Source organism: Neopelma chrysocephalum, unplaced genomic scaffold (genome assembly GCF_003984885.1).
Source record: "Neopelma chrysocephalum unplaced genomic scaffold, ASM398488v2 Primary Assembly neopelma1_90, whole genome shotgun sequence".
Lineage (NCBI taxonomy): Eukaryota > Metazoa > Chordata > Aves > Passeriformes > Pipridae > Neopelma > Neopelma chrysocephalum.
The window spans coordinates 990277-1007575 of NW_020897752.1; the positions used below are offsets into that span (position 1 = coordinate 990277).

The 17299-nt window shown below is 45.5% G+C and overlaps 1 protein-coding gene across 5 annotated transcripts in view; it reads right to left on the bottom strand.

Annotated features, from left to right (window-relative positions):
• Positions 1 to 17299, bottom strand: part of SPEN (spen family transcriptional repressor) — a 66734-nt gene that overhangs the window by 21871 nt on the left and 27564 nt on the right. For 4 of the 5 annotated variants that reach the window (XM_027693193.1, XM_027693192.1, XM_027693194.1 and 1 more), the window contains exons 4-6: positions 2578 to 2738; positions 1223 to 1423; positions 301 to 452 (exon numbers count right to left, since the gene is read on the bottom strand). In XM_027693193.1, coding sequence (XP_027548994.1) covers positions 301 to 452; positions 1223 to 1423; positions 2578 to 2738 — 514 coding nt within the window. The remainder of the gene's footprint in view (positions 1 to 300; positions 453 to 1222; positions 1424 to 2577; positions 2739 to 17299) is intronic. The other variant, XM_027693190.1, reaches the window with a different exon arrangement.

Sequence of the window (17299 nt, forward strand, 5' to 3'; positions counted from 1 at the left end):
TGTGCAGGGCCAGGAGTTGGACTCAAGGATCCTTGTGGGTCCCTTCCAACTGTGATTCTGGGATTCCTTGCAAACACTTCTAGGACTGTTTTTACTGCTAAGTTACCCCTCAATATCCATGTGCTGAACTCTGAATGCAAAGAAAAAGCTTTCAGGTATATTCCAGCAAGAAGAATAACTCAGATTACTACAGAAAGACTGAATAACCTTTGACACCATGATTTACCACCTTTCTTAGCATCTCCTGGGTCTGTACAGGAAGAGGGGCAGTGCCACCCCACCAGGGCACAATTCACATACCACTATTCCCCCGAAGCGCTGGAAGATGTTGCGAAGGTCGTGGTAGGTGGTTGTTTTCTCCAGGTTGCCAATGAACAGAGTTCTCGTTGCTTTTGGGTGAAACTCATCTATCCTTTCATCCAAAGGACGAAACTCGTTCTCACTTTCTGTTTCTACAATAAAAGAGAGCAAGAAATTTGTAATGCCCGGAGGTGCTTTTCATGTGGGTTCAGTTCATGTTGGTTTGCTCAAGTCTCCTTCCTGATCTGAATGAGAATAACCACCGTCTTGGACAAAAATACCCAGTATTTAATTTCTGACTTGTTATTTATGTGTGATTTCAAATCTCTATGTTCCACTGAGGTATCTGAGCATCCTCAGGTGAAAGGGAGCTTCATCCTCCAACTGCTCCTCTGAAAAATTTACTCTTAACGTGTTTTATTGCATGATTTCCAGTGCGAGAACAGCACATGGCAGGAGTTTGTTTTCATGACTCAATTTTTAAAGCCATTGAAGTGCAGACTGAGAACTTCACCACATGCTCAGGGCTGCAGCTCTCACTGGTCACTCACATGGGCTGTGTTGCCACAGCCTCAGAAACGCAGCCAGCATTGGCTGTTTCCATTCAAAGGAGACCCAACGAGGCTGTGAGGGCTCAGTGCTGTGCTTACACCACCCACTGGCTTCTGCTCCACCAAGACGTGCTGGAGAGATCACTCCTTCCAGCACATCCCAGTGTTTGGGAGCATGGCAGGTTTCCTTCTCTGAGGTTTAGGACTGGACTCTCTCCCTAAGAGCATCTGAATTTAGCAATCAGAACTCTTGCTCTGAATTTATTCTGGTGTATTTCTCTAAAATGTGCCTCGTACTTCTACGCTGCCCCTTCACAACAGAACATGCCCAGAGCGGTCCCATATCCCATGGGAGAAGGGCATGGACTTACCTGGTCCTATCCAGGCCGTGACTTCAATTTGCATGCCAAAGAAAAGTTTTCCTTTGGAGGCATTTAGTGCTTTCTCCTGGTCCTCCTGCTGTCGGAAGAACACCAGGCCATACCGCTCCTCGGACGCGCCGTGGATCTGCACCGACGTCACCTTCCCATACTTCTTGAATTCATGGAAAAGTCCATCTTTAAGGCTTGTATCTAAATCAGCAAAGAAACATTAGTACTCCAATCTTTACCAACTTAGTATCTCCATAAAAGACATGAAGACTCTGACTGTCCTTCTGAAATGTGACTTCGTTCCGTTTAACTTGGTGCTCACCCTTTTTTAATTTGAGGTGTTAATTTTGCCAATGCCCCAGGTTTCTGGCTAATCTTTCACTTTGCCTGGATTTTTAAACCCAAGAAAATACAGACACAAGGCTTTACACCACTGAAGCTGGTGGTGGACAGTTATTGCTTCTAACAGACACCCAGGTGTAGGTGAAGAGGAAATAACCAGTGATACTTCATTAATAATCCCACAGGGATACTGAGTACAGCAGGTTTCCAAAGCTGGGATGAGGCATCTGGAATGGAGACTGGAGTCATACAGCATTCAGTTCAGTCAATTCAGAAATACAACCAAGCAGAGCCATCAGATTTTGCAGAATCTAACTCAGGCCCACACAGTCTGGGACCTGTGGGATAATGACCTCGGCATCGTGTCCTTCTAAGGAATAGGACAGGAATAAAACCTACAGGAAGAAAATCACCATGTGAGGTGTGCTGCTCACAAGGTTAACAGGTATTTTGAATCAGTCAGTGGTTTTGCATCCATGAATCCTGTTACAACTGTTCCACAACTGATCCCAGGCTGTTCTTTCCTGTGGGATCTCTCCTGTTCTCAGCACAGGTTTCCTGCATTATTTTCCAAGCAATATCCACTGCCTTTATAAATATGCTCAGAGGTGTTCAAAAGCACTCAAACTTCAACAGAAACCCTTGAAGTTTTTGGATTAAAAAAGAAATTGAAAGAGGGTGAGAATAAACAATCCAAGTTTTAAATGAAAAAATGGAGATGGTTTCATTTTTTTCCCTGGGGAAACCCCCGCTGCAGTTTGAAAGCACCGTCTCCAGGAGCTGGGATTGCCCAAGTGCCCAAGACTCAGAGCTGGGACCAGCAGGACTCCTCACAGATGGTCACTAATTAAGCAATTTTCCCACTGTCACACAAGAACCGAGGCAGAAGCGGGAAGAGAATCCCGTCCTCGGAGGCCCCGCGTGGCCGCCGTGTCACGACAGGTCACTCGGCTCACTACAGGTTACGTAACCAGCCCTATCCCTTGGTTCCCCTATTTCCCAAGTGCATGTACCTGTTGAGCGCACTGGAAGATTTTGAACCTTGATCCCAAAACTTTTCCGGGGCTCATCCTTCTCCAGCGACGGGAGCAGCTGGGAGGCGGGCGCGGGGACGGCCGTGGACTGCACCGACCGCGCCGGGGACTCGTCGCTGGAGCTGCTGCTGGAGTCACTGCTGGGGACGGCACGGAACCACACGTGAGTCCACGGAGGGGCAAAGCCACCGAGGAAATCGGTATTTGATTCAAAATGCAAAATATCAGAGCTCCTGCTCGGCTACAACCTCCCCCCTGTGCCTGATTCCTGTACCACAGCCTGGTTTTTCACAGGAATTTAGTGTCTTTCTACATATATTCTCCTCCAAAGCCCTCAGAGGAGACAGGCAGGGAAGCAGGATATGGGTGAAATGCCGGTGAGATCCTGTTATGAGCCACGACAACGGTGGAGATTTAATGAAGTGTAACACCATGTTGGACCAGCTCGGGAGCTGGGTGGGAAGACTGGAGACATAGAGAGGATGCACAGGTCTGATGGAGCCTCAAAATCCATCCCAGAGCTCTGACATGCAGAAGAGAAGTATTATTGTGCTTATGATTGTGCTCTCAGGCATCTTTCCCAAAAGGGTCTGTATTCTGAAAAGATCTCATGTGTCAAAATCGTGGTGAGTTTTTCGGTCAACTGCTCAGGAATGGCCTGGGTAGATATGGATGTTCACGACCCTGCCCATGGCAGGGGTTGGAATGAGAAGATCTTTAAGGTCCCCTCCAACCCAAACCATCCTGGGATTCTCTACAAACCAGCAAACGCCATTCCCAGGCTCAGCCTCAACCTCCAACTTCAGGGTATGAAGAATCCAGCCCCGAGAACGCCTTTTATAAACAATAATTACAAGAGAGGAGGATTTGCATATTAGATCACAGAGGGAGTCGATCTAACGCGCGGCCTCGTGCCGGCGCAGAGCGTTGGATGCTTCGAGGAGAGGCAGAAATACAGAGAATAATGTTATTAAACTTGCCCAGTGGGGACACGTCATCCTGCTTCAGTGGCTCATTCCTTCCCCGAGGCACGAGGGCTCAGAACTGCACTAAAAATAATTTTGTCTGACATAACCCCGGAGACTCTCGTTCTCCATTACACGAGCAGCCTTCGAAAAAATTCGGCTGGAATTTCAACTCGGAGGCTGGAAGCAGGAGGGGGGGGGGAGATGTGCCACGTACTAAAATAACCCTGCCAGTCTCGAAATTCGCTGCTTGATTGAATTTTTATGTTCCTCTCCACGTCATATTAGAAAAAATGATACGCAGGTTTATCTTTTTCTTATCTTAAATATTTCATAGGCTTCTTACAAACCTTCTTGCCATTAAACCACTTAACTTTTCCATTTCTTTTCTCAGGGAAGCCATTTCAGGCTTCTAAGCATTTCCATGATTTGATTTTGTGAGCTCTTCTATTACTTTTTTGCCTGTGTTTTCCTTCAAACATTCAAAAAACCTGCTTTTCTTCCTGAACCTCTCGGTGTAATGGAGCACTGTGGCACGTTCCCAAAGCCCCTGGGCTCTGTCCCCAATATATTTGGAGGCGTAGAAGGGAAATCTCTGTCCCAGAATACTCACTAACAATCCAGTGGGGATATAAAAACACACCAGACCAAAATAAACCACAACAAAAAAGGGCCAAAATGCAGATGTAATAATAAACATAAGAAACTCTCCTCCCAGTCTCACCCTCGTCACGACCCTCCCATCCATCGAGTCACTTCACACGTTGGTGCCTTTCCCACACTCTCCTCCTCCTGGAGGAGGAAGTTCAGTGGTGCTTTGGGAGAGGAGAGAAAATAAAGCCATGCCAGGAATGGAGTGAAAAGCTGAGCCCTTCACCCGCCCTGCACCACCCAACCCCTCATTTCCTAGACAATAAATAGCATTTCCCTTCCCATCCCCTGTGTTTCCCAGCAATGAATCTTCTGCCATCAAGATGCCCCGTCAGTCTCATTTTTCTGCTCAGTTTGTGACCTGCCTTTATTTCTGCCTCACCTGTGCATCCTCCTTTTGTGCCCTCTTTATTAATGAATTATTTAATCACTAGAAGTGAAGCATGCAGCAATTCCCTCATCTTTATCCCACTCCCTCTGCCTCCACCTTTCTGCTAAAGCACCTCAAATCCTCACTAAATTCAAGTTCTTCTCTACAGCATTTTGGGAAGAGGAGAACAAACCCAACCCCACGTGAACAGGCCCCCAGTAATCTCAAGGGGTGACATCAGCCATCGCCTCCTGCTGGGAAATAAACTGGCAAAGGACAGAGAAACGCCTTTAAACACACGAACACAGGGCAGAGAACGTGTGTGGGGACAAGCTGACAATAATTCCCAAGCTAGCAGCAGCTCCACATGGTTCACCAGCCCCTGGGGGAGGCTAAAACAGGATTTTAGGGCTGTAGAAGCCTCTGCCCTGTGTGCATTTTTATCTTCCCTTCTCACACCTTGATGCTCAATATCACAACCAACTCCGCACTCCTGAAGCCTTTAAAATATTCCACTGTGCTGACATTGTATCTCTCAAGCAAGAGGAAGCACTGAATTTCTACTTTAACAGTGCTTTAGATTGGGAAAAGGCTCTTTTTAGGTTTTTTTCTTTATGAGGATGTTTAAAATATGGAACACACTCTTAAAATCACAGCATTCCACTGGGGAAAAAATATTATCTCGGGGTGACACCCTAAGACATCCAAGTGATGACACAGGAGTGTAACAGGGTGATAAATTCTACAAAGGAGTCTGAATTCCACCCAACTTTGGGAAACCAGGATTATGCTGAAAATTCCCCCTTCCCCAGGAAGTTTTAGGGATTCACATCCCTAAGCAAAGCAAGACTTTCTGAGACATTCTAGGAAAGAAAAAGTCATTATTTCCAAACTATTTTTAGAAAGGAAAAAAAAAATGGCTGCAAGAACAATCCCCCTTTCTTCAGGGAAATCCCCATCACTTTTCCAATTGAAGAAACATGGATATAATAATTCAAAAGTAAGTCAAAGGTTTGATGTTCTGTGAATGGGAGGATGATGGAAGAGTTAATTATAGCTGCCGTGTCACCCAGTTCTAGCTCACAGCACAATCAAAATAAAGCATCTGACAGGGAATTATGTGGAGTCTCGAGCAGCAAAACACAACCTTTTTTCAGCTTTAAAAATATACAGAGCTGAAGCCCGAAAGCTGCTCAAGGACATGTTCCCAGAATATTAAAATGAGAATATGGCTTTGCTTTTGCCTGGGAGTGATTTTGAAAACAGCCGCCCGTTGCCAGCGCAGAAAATAAGTTATTAAAAATTCTTCTGGCAAAAGTTGGTCCATAAAGCTTTTAGAACGAGCTAGGGAAATTTTAACATGGGAATATAACAGGATAAACAAACAGCTCTGATAATCTCCTCCCTGAAAGTATTTCAAGTATCAATAAGTTCTGGGGAGGGGAAAAATGGTGCAAAACCAGCTTTCTTACTTGATTTTGTGTTTCCGCCACCAGCCTTAAACCAGGGGTGATTTTCTCCAGAGCGTGCTCTGGCACATGGCCTTTTCCCAACATGGGGAAACCTGCTCTTCCACATCCCCGTAAACTCAGTGGAGCAGAATGCCAGCACGAAAAACTAATCTCCTGAGCTGTCACAACACACACCGCGCCGAGAGGGAGCCGGGAACCGGCTCCTCCAACATCCTGGCTCACGGCTGCCCTCGCCTCCTCGGTGCTTTGCTCTTCTCCTGGGGATGTGGGATCATTTGGGAATAATTTCAGCATTTCACCGGGATTTCAGATGCTCTTTTGTCCAGCCCAGATACTCCTAAACTCAGTTTCACTCCACGGCACCACAGGAATTGAGAATAGAGATTTTTGGTTTTACCGTCAGCAAAATGAGATGGAAAAATGGAGCTAAAAGGAGATTGTTCCCATTTTAACAAGGACATGAAATCCTTCTCTTACACATGCTCTTTACTACAGGTGTAGTTTACAAGGCCTTTTAAAATATTTATCTGCACTCCATAATTGCCTGTGAGTATATAAGGATGTGTGTGTTCTTACTCGCACTATTTATGTATCTGTTTTCCATCAATCAAGATAAAATCTGTTCATAACTTACAGTATTTATCTATGGATCTATTCTCCATTAATCAAGATTAAATCAAGATTAAATCTATTTGTAATCTAGTCTAAATTTTATCCATATGGGCTGAGTCCCAAAGACTCACCACATAGGAATCCAGCAATAGGGTTGAGATGTAAAATACACCTGGTTTCATGGAATCATGGAATATCCTGAGTTGGAAGGGACCCACAAGGATCATTAAGCCCAACTCCTGCTCTCAGTCCCCTGCAGCTGATTTAGCACACGGAATTTTCCTTTTCTCAGTTATAACTGTAGAAATGAGATTTCAAATCCCGATATCCCACCAACCACTCCTTGTTTCCACAGAAATATCTCATTTTTGAGCAATTACAGTTGGCAGGTCTCAGTAACGACGAAGTTACGCTGCGTTTATGTATGACAAATGAAAGCACAGGAGAACACAAAGCCAGCATTCCCTTTGTTCCCACAAAAAGGAGATAAAAGGGAGACTCCAAACCCGCCGATGGAACGGGAGACCCGCTGATTCCGTCAATGGCAGCGGCGCTGAATCGAGGGATCAAGAGAGCTGAATCAAGGGATCTCACAACCTGCCTGCACCCTTCTGCCAGTTCCAAATGTGGGACAGTTCTCATTTCTGCCCATTGATTTGAGAGCCGTGAGTCAGCTGCAGGCTGGGGACTCCCCATGGGAAACAAAGAAGGAAACAAAGTGGGAAACACGGCGGGAAACACGGCAGCCGTGGTGGAGGGCAAAGCAGAGAGAGGCATCAACACACTGCAGAGGCTCAGCTGCAACTGCAGCTTGAAAAACAGGTAAAATGGCAAAACAAAACCAACCCGTTGTTGCCCAGAGAAGCTGTGGCTGCCCCATCCCTGGAAGTGTCCAAGGCCAGGTTGGACTGGGCTTGGAGCAACCTGGAGCAGTGGAAGGTGTCTCTGCCCATGGCAGGGGTGGGACTGGATGGGCTTTAAGGTCCTTCCAACCCAAACCATTCCATGATTCTGTGATTCCATGATTCTACCCCTGACTGCTGGAGTAAGTTAAAAACAAAGCCACCTAAAATCGGTTCAAACCCTTTGCATTTTTCACACCAAAGTTCAGCTGGGAAAAAGGTAAAAATTAAGATTTTAATTTTTTTTTTTAGTAGCTGCCTTCAGAAACTGTTTCACTAGACCTGGTAAATGATACAGGGGTTTTTTTTACAGAAATATGCAGTGATCACTTTTTCCCCTGCCAAAATTAACTGAAATCAGGAACTTTGCCTGGCTCAGCTCAGATTCAACACCCTGTCAGAATAAACTCCGAGTGAAGATTATCTCCTAGAAAGATCTACTGAGGACAGGCTCCCGCAGCACCATCCCCGGGTTATTCTCACGTCGATGTCAGTAGCACATTCCCAAGTCGGGTCAGGAAATCCAAAGTCAGCTCCGAACGGAAGCAACAGGAACCCTTGTTTTTTCCCTTGTCCCTCCCTTTCCAGATCCCAGTTAAATCACCGTAGATGATCTCTGTGCACAGAACACCATGTGCTGTATGATCAGCTCTATCCAAAAAACACAAATCCTTGGGATACTTCAGACATTTTAAGGGGAAAAAATGCCAGTTAGATTTTTTTCAACCTGCGAAAACAATACTAGAAAATTGCTCTAATTTATCCTGAATGTACCAGTGAATTGTTTGGGAATAAAAAGTATTAAAAACACCTGATTGCTGTCAGCCAAGACCCAGAGAAATCTGATGGCAACTGCTTAAAATAAAAGCTTAAAAAATGCATCTTATTCCGTTCCAGCAATGTATTAAAGGATCTTTGCCTGTGAAACACTTTGACTTCTGGATGGAAAATGATATATTGAAATAATATATGCACAGGGTTATTACAGGCTGATATTTCTGACCTGCTGCTAAATATTACACGAACCTAAAAAGGTACTTAACCAGCATTTCCCCCATTCTCTACACACGTGCACGTCAAAAAGGCACAGCAAATCACATGTTCCTCATGAAGAACAGCAGTAACCCATTCCCACAGAACTCCGACACCACCAGGCTGCTCCAACAATCCAGACGGCTGTTCTGCCACAGGAGAAAGGAGGAGATTTCGAGGAGAAATCACAGGATTCCAGAAGGGTTTGGGTTGGAAGGGACCTTAAAGCTCATCTCGTTCCAATCCCTTGCCATAGGCAGAAATAACCACGATGAAAATTCCAGAGGTCTGGGCACAGGGTGAGCAACTCGTTGTTGGAGCTGATTCCAACGTTGACCTAAATACCCACGTGAGCAGCAGGCAGTTGCTCCGTACACAGGATGTGTCCCACACCAGGGTGTTCCTAAGGGAAAAAAACACTTCTCACACCTGCGGAAACAAACCTGAGGGTTTTTCCTGGTTCAAAGGAGTTGCTGAACCTGAAGTTGAAGATGTCAGAAAACCCAGCCCAACCTCTAAGGTTGGTTTGTATGAAGAGATCAAGAGGTAAGGAGTCACTGCCGTGTTTTGCCGACTGTGGGTGAGCAGCGAAGGGGCTCAGCCCACGCACAAACCACACAGAGCCTCATGTCACAACAAACCTTTCCACTGGAAACATGGATAGAAGAGCAGGGGTGGATAAATGCAGCTGGGGAGCACAGAGCTCAGACTCACTCGGTGTAATTACCCTGTGCCCATCGCCCCGGTCCCTCGGTCCCTGCGGAGCAAAGCTCGCCGGGAGGTGACTCCAGGACATTCCTGGCACCCGTTCAAGCCACTGAGAACTTGCCACCCAAGAACTTTGGTTTGTGCCTGTCACACGCCCTGAAGTTTACTAAACAATCCACTGAGGGAGCAAAAGACCAAACTTGCTGCGTGGAAGCAGCAAACAGCCACAAAAAGTACACAACAGATAAAACCAGCACTTACTGCTCTGACAAGAGATCATTAAATACTGCAGACTAATGAAACAAAGACATCCTCCTTCCCTGAACTCTTTCTGTCTTACCATGCCCAGAGAGGAGACTTCAGCGATCTCCTGCTGGGCTGGAATCCTAAATCCAAAGACATGAAGTGAAATGATGTTTAAAGGCCAGGGGAAGGCAACACAACTCAGTGTCCTTTAGCTGGCCAACTAACAGAGCCTGTTTGCAGAGTTTATTTCAGTCTCTGACCAGTAAGTTTTTGAAGAAACAGCCTCCAGGTACTATTTACCATATATTTACCCCAAGGCAAACATCCCATTTTCATCTCCGTGACAGGCCATACATTAATATATATAAATATATTTATGTCAGTTGTTTTATCCTGACGTCTGACACCCGATCTTTGATGAAGGCTGGAATGAATCATGGAAAAGATGGAGATGTTGCTCAGAAGGCCAGGCTGCTCCCACCCCAGAACCACCTTCCCCTGCAGCCACATGCCCTCCGAGTTTCCAGACAGCCTTGGGCTCCTTTTAATTCTTCCCTGCCATTAAATAATCCATTCTGATTGCTAAAAATATGTATGTTTGTATTAATCTCTGTCTGGCTGAGGAGACTGTGCCCAATTCACAGTTGGTGTTGCCACCTCGCTCCTCAACCTACGTCCCTCTGTCCTGGGGCCTGAACTTTGTACAGCCAAGAATTAAAAACATTAACCTGGGAAAAAAAAAAAAGTGTTGGTTACAAACACATCAGCCTATCTACAGAGCAAAGATCCAACTCAGCAACAGCAACAGCTTCCTACCGCTGGGAAGATGCTCCTCAACCCCTGCTCCCAGCGCTGGGTTTGGTGTTGAATTTGGGAGCAGCTGGAGTTCCCTGCCCTGCCAGCCTCTGTAAAACATGGATGCTCCCTAGGAACAGTGGGATCACTCAGGCTCCAAAAGCAGCTCCGGGAAGCCGTAGGAAATGCTTTCTCAGCAAATGGCCACGGTGACGGAGCTCGGCGCTGGGAAAGATTAAAGTCATCGAGGCCTTGAGGGTGAAGTACAAAGCAGCTCCTCGGCGCAGCTTTCCCACAATTAAACTTCCACCGATGCAAAGACGGAAGAAAGAGGGTGGGTGTGAGAATGGGAGAGCCCAAAGAGCCTCTGTTTAACATCACCTTCACAGAGGGAAGCCCTGGGTCAGGAACCCTGGTGAGAAGTCCCGCTGCAGCCACCCCCAGTTCCCACCTCCTCCAGCTGTGCCAGGATTCAACCAAATTATTCCAAGCGCTGTCAGGACGTGCCTGAAGAAGAGCAGCACTGATCAGTCTGTGCTCACAGCAGCTTTGAGAAGCAAACATGGGGCAGACCTCACCACCACGGTCTAACAAAAATGGCTTTCAACCCTTTGGCCAAAAGCAGCGTAATCCCATGAAAGCCAACAGCCTTTGCCAGCTGTCGGCAGATGATCTAAACCAGTATTTTGCAAATGACACCTCAGAGCACATGAAATCTTTAAACAAACCCCCCATTTTAGTCCCAGATTCATGGGAGGTTGGTATGTCTTAACATCCCTGCATTGCAGAGGGAGAAATAAGGTAAGAAGAGCCAAGGGCTTTGCCCAAGGTCATTCCGTGAATCACCGAGGGAACAGGCTCAGGAACTCGATCTCCCGGCTCGTGGGAGGCCAAATCTTTTCAAAATACCAAGAGAGCAACACAGAATCATTAAGGTTGGAAAAGAGCTCCAAGATGATCAAGCCTAACATTTAAAGGCAGTTTCCTCAACAACAACAGCTTTCAAGAAGGGACCTACTCTGCATTTTAGGAAAAAAACACCAAAACTCTACTCCAAGTGCTGTCCAGGAGCCAGGACAGTGAAATGCCATTTAAAATTCAACCACCACTGTGTCCAAGTAGGCTACTAAACGTTTACTTGTGGGATAAAAAGTAACTTCTTTGACTTAAAAGCCCTGTCAAATGATTTCCTGGGAATAAACACTTTTAAATACAATTTTAAACCCATTTGGCATTAACTGAGAGTTGAGCACTGGGCATCTTTCAGAAGAAAAGTCTTTTTCATACATATGCTAAAACACAAAAAAGCCCCAGCTCTGATTCACCCCCAGGTTATTTCTGCAGTTATTTTTTAACATAAAGCTGTTGGTAGATCCCAGCAAACAGCCCTGCAGAATTAATTCTGTCTTCCTGTTTTCGAAAAGCATCACACCTTGTCTTAAAAAAACCCAAACCTGGCACTATCTGTCAGCTCTTCCTCCTCCCAAGCCGAGGCACTGGGTTTTTTAGCGTCACACAAAACACCATTTGTTGAAATTCCTGATTTGGAGCAGTTTTGAAGTGGTGCATCTCTCCTATAAACAGAATTGTTCCTGGGATGGGAGTTGCAACGGAAGGCATGCCAAGATACACAGCTGATCTACAATGCTGCTTAAGTAAATTTGGGAGCCTGCAAAGCTTAATATAGAAATTCCCTTTATGGCAGATAATGCTGGGGAAGTTTAGCACTTCTAAAAATGGTCACTATTGTCCAAAGAGTGAAATCCAAAAGAATACGGACAGAGCCACCCTAGTTCTCCATCCGAAATAAATCCATTCATCAAGGGTGTTTTTCCAAGATAATTTCTATTCTCTTACATCTTAGATCATAAAATAGTCCCTCTGATCTAAGGTTCTAATAGAATCTTCTACAGCCTTTCAAAGAAACACCAAAGAGATGAAGGGAACAATCATTTTTGAGGTTTGGTTTTTTTTTTCACGCCCCTTTTTAGACCAACGACAGCGACTGGAAGAAGCACAGGAGTGCTCTGTAGAACCGGAATGGGAGCTGCTGTTCTGGAGTAAAGGACTACTTAAAATGGAAGGCCTGGGAAAAAAATGTCATTTCTGTGATCTCAGGCAGCATACATTAGAGAAGAGAAGACATTTGATGAGTTGTATGCTAAGGATTAATTTGCCATTTAAAAATGCAGAGAACAGATGGATCTCTTGGCTAGGACTATATTTGGGAATTACTTCATTTTGCTGCCCACATGCAAATAAAAATACAACTAAAAGTAGAACTTTTTGTGAGATTTCACATGGGCAGAAAATACTGATGTCATGAAAATAAAATAAAAAAGACAATGTTTGTACGGAACGGGTAAAATGCCACAGCCTGGTGAATGTATAAAGGGTTGGGGGGGAAGAATGTGTCTTTATGTTGAGCAACTATGGGGAGTAATGCCAGGCCTAGAAATTAAAAAAAAACAAAACCAACCCAGGAAAACCAGTATCATATGACAGTGTTTGTCACTTAAGAGTAACTTCTGAAAAAGTACCTTATTGTAATTTAATTCCATGGTGTTTGTTACAATTTAGTGATTAAATCTCCACACATGGTCAAAAGTTCAGGGATTTTCCTTCCCAAAAGCCTGGCCCGGTTCCATCACACTGACCAGGGATTGTAAAGCATTGATGAGCACTTAACTTGTGGGGAAAATGAAAAAGTAGGGAAAAATACAGAAAACAATACCTTACACCCCCCCTAGATCCAGTGCCTGCATGCTCCGGGCCTCCACACCACATGGGAGCAGCTGGGAAAGGAGGAGCAGTGGGAGACGACAGGATGGAAGAGAAGTCCTCCAAGGAATTCCCACAGGCAAAGCCTGCGTGCTTCCCTGATGGGATCTGGTGCTTCAAGCCCCCAAACCCTGGCAGCCACACGTACAGTATTAATTAAGCACCTTCCTTTTCACGCACGTGATTTCTCCAAGTCAGAGGGAAACTGAATATTAAAAAGCAAACCCAACATCAACTCCTGAGACAACTTAGATACCATCTCTGTTTCTCCTCCAGCAACACAACCAGCCTTTCTGCCCTTCCCTCCACCTCAAAAACAAACAAACAAACTGAAAACTTCACCCAGCAAAGCCCCGGCCAGCGCAGGACGTCCCGGCGTATTCCCAGACTCCGGAACAGGGATAAGCACAGCTCCACACGCGTTTAGAAAGCCAAGAGGAACAGAAAATCTGTACTAACCCAACAGCTCCCTTTCTGTGACTAGTCATCCTTCACAATCCAACAGGACACACCAGGCAGTAAACAAACATGGAAGGGAGGGACCAACTTCAAAGCAAGTGTGTAAATCTTACATAATTTGAGGGTTTGAGATCCTGCAGCAACCTCTTACCCAACGAGGTGTCATGATCCAAGGAGGTCAGACCTGTAGCAGCCACAGTAAGTAGGACACTTTGCATCTCCCTGAGCCCAGCCTGGCACTGTTTGTCTGCGGGGACTCGGTGCCGGCATTCCTGGGAATTCACTTCCAGGGAGAACAGCGCCTTTCTTTCACACGTTATCGCGCTAGAAAAGCTCTCTACTCTCAAACGGATGAAAGATAATAAACACGTGAATGCCCTTAGTGCCAGGATCTGCTGGAGATGTGTCTTAATTACTCCTGACTCTTAAAGGGCTTGATGAAGTTCTCGTATTTTCGCCCAAGTATAAAAATGATGAAAATTTCTGGACATCTATGGAGAATATCAGGCAATCATGGAAGAAATGAGATGGCCCTGAAAACCACTTCCCTCTCGTAGAAAGGATTCTCCAAAAGGTACTTTTCCTGCCATCCTGGATTTCTGAGTGTCTTCGAGCCAAACCCATCACTTTGAGCTAAATAAAGCAACTGCACATGGAAGCCCAGACATTTCTCAGAGAGAAGGAATTAAAAGGCTCCGCGTCTCACTTTTCCAGACAGGAGACAGCACTCGTGGTTGGAAGGACCAGAAATGAAACAACAGCTCCCTACCTTTGTTATGGGGCTGTTGCAAGGAAGGATCACAGAGAAGTCTTGTTTCCTAATGCCAGAGCTATTTTTGTTCTTGTATTAGGCACTTAATGAATAATTATGCAAGGACTTGATTAACATGGCATCTACATAGTGCACATTTCATTCTTCCTCCTTTTGGAAACTCCACTTTACTTCAAGGTTTTAAAAAATTAGGACTACATCCCAGCACATAAATTATTTCTCCACACAACATTGAAGCCCTCACCTCTCCCCAAGTCTGTGATTTTCCACTCAGTGCCGCACTGCCTCCTCCTCTCTGAGTGGCATTACCAGCTGATGATCTGGAGTGGGATCCCTAATCTCCTCCTAAGAAGCTTTTTCACTTAAAACCTTGATGCCATCATTAGTGGTTTGGGCACTTGCGACGTCGGGAGGATGCCTGGACGTTAAGGGCAAAGCTAAGCCCATCAGGTACACGGTTAATTCAACGGGCAAAGATTAGGGGATGATACTATTTTTTATTTTTTTCCCCCAATAAGGCTTATTTACCATTAATTCCCATCCCTGTGACCTTATTTAAGCACAACCTAAGTTGTTTTTAAGGCTAATGCCAGGTCGCTGCAAGGAGAGCTGTTCTCCCAGCCCTCAGGTTTTAAGGGGAAGGTTCTCCTGCATCCACACCTCTGGCAGAGCCAGAAACACCCTCTTTGGGGGAAAAAAAACCCAACCAACAAATCGCTGTATTTGCAAGTCCAAAGGGACGCTCTGTCTAGGCTTTAATAGGAACACCATAGGGTTGAGCCCAGGCGGGGGCTGGATTTCTCCTTTGATCACCGTAATGACGGGTATTTTTCAGGAAGCATTCAATACAGCCTTCCCCCTTTGCTATTCATCCCATCATGTGAATATTCATTAGAAATTATTAAAGCGCCTATTATTCCAAAGGTCTTTAGGACAGGAATGCTCTCCCCCACCTCTGGTGCCTGTGGTGTGTCTCCATGTGAGCTGTCTGACTCCAACATCGATGCAGACAAGCACTTCCAGGCTCCGATCCCTCTAATCTATTTCAGCGATGATTCACATCCCGGTTGTGTTTCTCCCAAAGAAAGGAGAATCTGGACCACTCATGCAGAGGGAGGGAGCCATCACAGCCTAAGGCACCCCACGTTTCCCTGTTTTCTTTGGCTTTTTCAGGCTTGATTTCCCCTTGCTCTCTCCGTGTATGGCAGATTTCTTCCTGCCTCCAGGATCCCTCAGACTAAGCCCGGCTTCTGAGCAGTAACACGGGCAGCTTCAACTTCCCTGACCTCAGCTAATTCTTTCCTTCCCTCAGCCTACTCAAGATGATTAAGCAAAATACTTGGAAGGAAATCAAAGCCTTAAAAATGCAATTAGAAGTGACCATTTTGTTAATACGCGCACGCACAACCCCAAAGTCAAACCCAATCCACCGACAGCACCTGACCTTTGGGGAAAACAGCAATTTTTAGCAGCTCCCACGGATTTAAGGAATAGCCCAAAGTCTCCCACAACGCTGGTGAGAGCAATGCCTTCCATACAGCTCAGGTTTTTCCCACCATTCCTAAATAAGGAGGTTAGGAAGACCTGAAATCGCCAAATCTCACACCAGATACCAGCTTCCACAGACCTGCAGCTGTCCAGGGGTGACTTAAAAATGTTATTTTTAACACACAGTGGGTCTTCCTCCTCCAGCAAAGGCAAGTTCACATGAGGATCTGGATTCAGCTGCCAGAAATCCTCATATTCATTATCAAAGACTCTGATCTCATTGCAAGAAACCTTTACAGCACTAAAAATAAAATAATAATCTCTTTAAGAGAATGCAAAACAATAAAATCATTTTAGACTATAAAAATAGTTATCGTAATAAACAAAAGATATATTTTCTAGAGTAATTTCCACTTCATCCATCCCTAACATGATGCATTTTTAAGACTCCTTTCCTGAAATAAATTTGAAAAAAAGACATGATTTTTTTTCCTCTGCTTGTGAAGAATCAAACGCCACTTTGAGAAAGCAGTTGAGCTTCTGGGCCCCAACACAGAAACAAAGCCTGACAGCCCAGATTTAGATAAACACCTACTTCTGAACATTTAGGAAGCTGCTTAATTGCTTTGTCATTTAGAGCCAGCAATTACCAACAATTACTGGGAGTGCGGCGAGGGGTGGGGGTATTAATTGCAGCCAAATGTCCACTCTTTTTTGGGCCGCTCATGCCAAGAAAACGACGTATAAAATAATAAAAAAACTCCACTCGGTTATAATATTTCAAAGTATTATTGCCAATGTATTTAAAAGATGGGGGATGGGTTCTCCCATAGGGGCTAACAATGTTAAATTTCTATTTTATTTTGAAATTGTGTGCTTTCACGGCAACGGTGCTGGTAGGATATGGGGACAGGCTCCAAAATAACCCCTTTTGGGGATTTTTGGGGTTCAGCCCTCCAGCGGGGAAACCAGTACTTAACTTCTAGAGCGGGTAGAGCATGAAAAAAATAAAATAAAACAAAATAAATAAACAACCTAAAATTGGAAGGTTGAGAGGGAGAGAGGGCGGTTTCCTCCCTCAGAGCTGGCTCTGACACAGGCGCTGCTGCTTCCCTTCCCTGCGCTGTGTGAGGGAAAACCTCCACGCAGGAGCGAGAGCTGCTGCAGCGTTAAGGGATGGGGGGGGGGGGGGGTTCTGTTATAATATTTTAATTAAAAATGGGGTTTTTTTGTGGCAATCGCGGTGTTTTTCCGCGGGGTTCGGGCGGCCCCGCCCCGGGGGCGGCGCGGCGGGTCCGGCTCCCGCCGGCTCAGACCGGTTCTGAGCACAAACAACCGCCCCCCGCCCGCGGAGACGCTGCGGCGAGAAACACCCGCTTTTCCCCCAAAAAAACAGACCTTTCCCCCCCCCGAAACACTCTATTTTTCATCAGAAACACCCGCTTTCC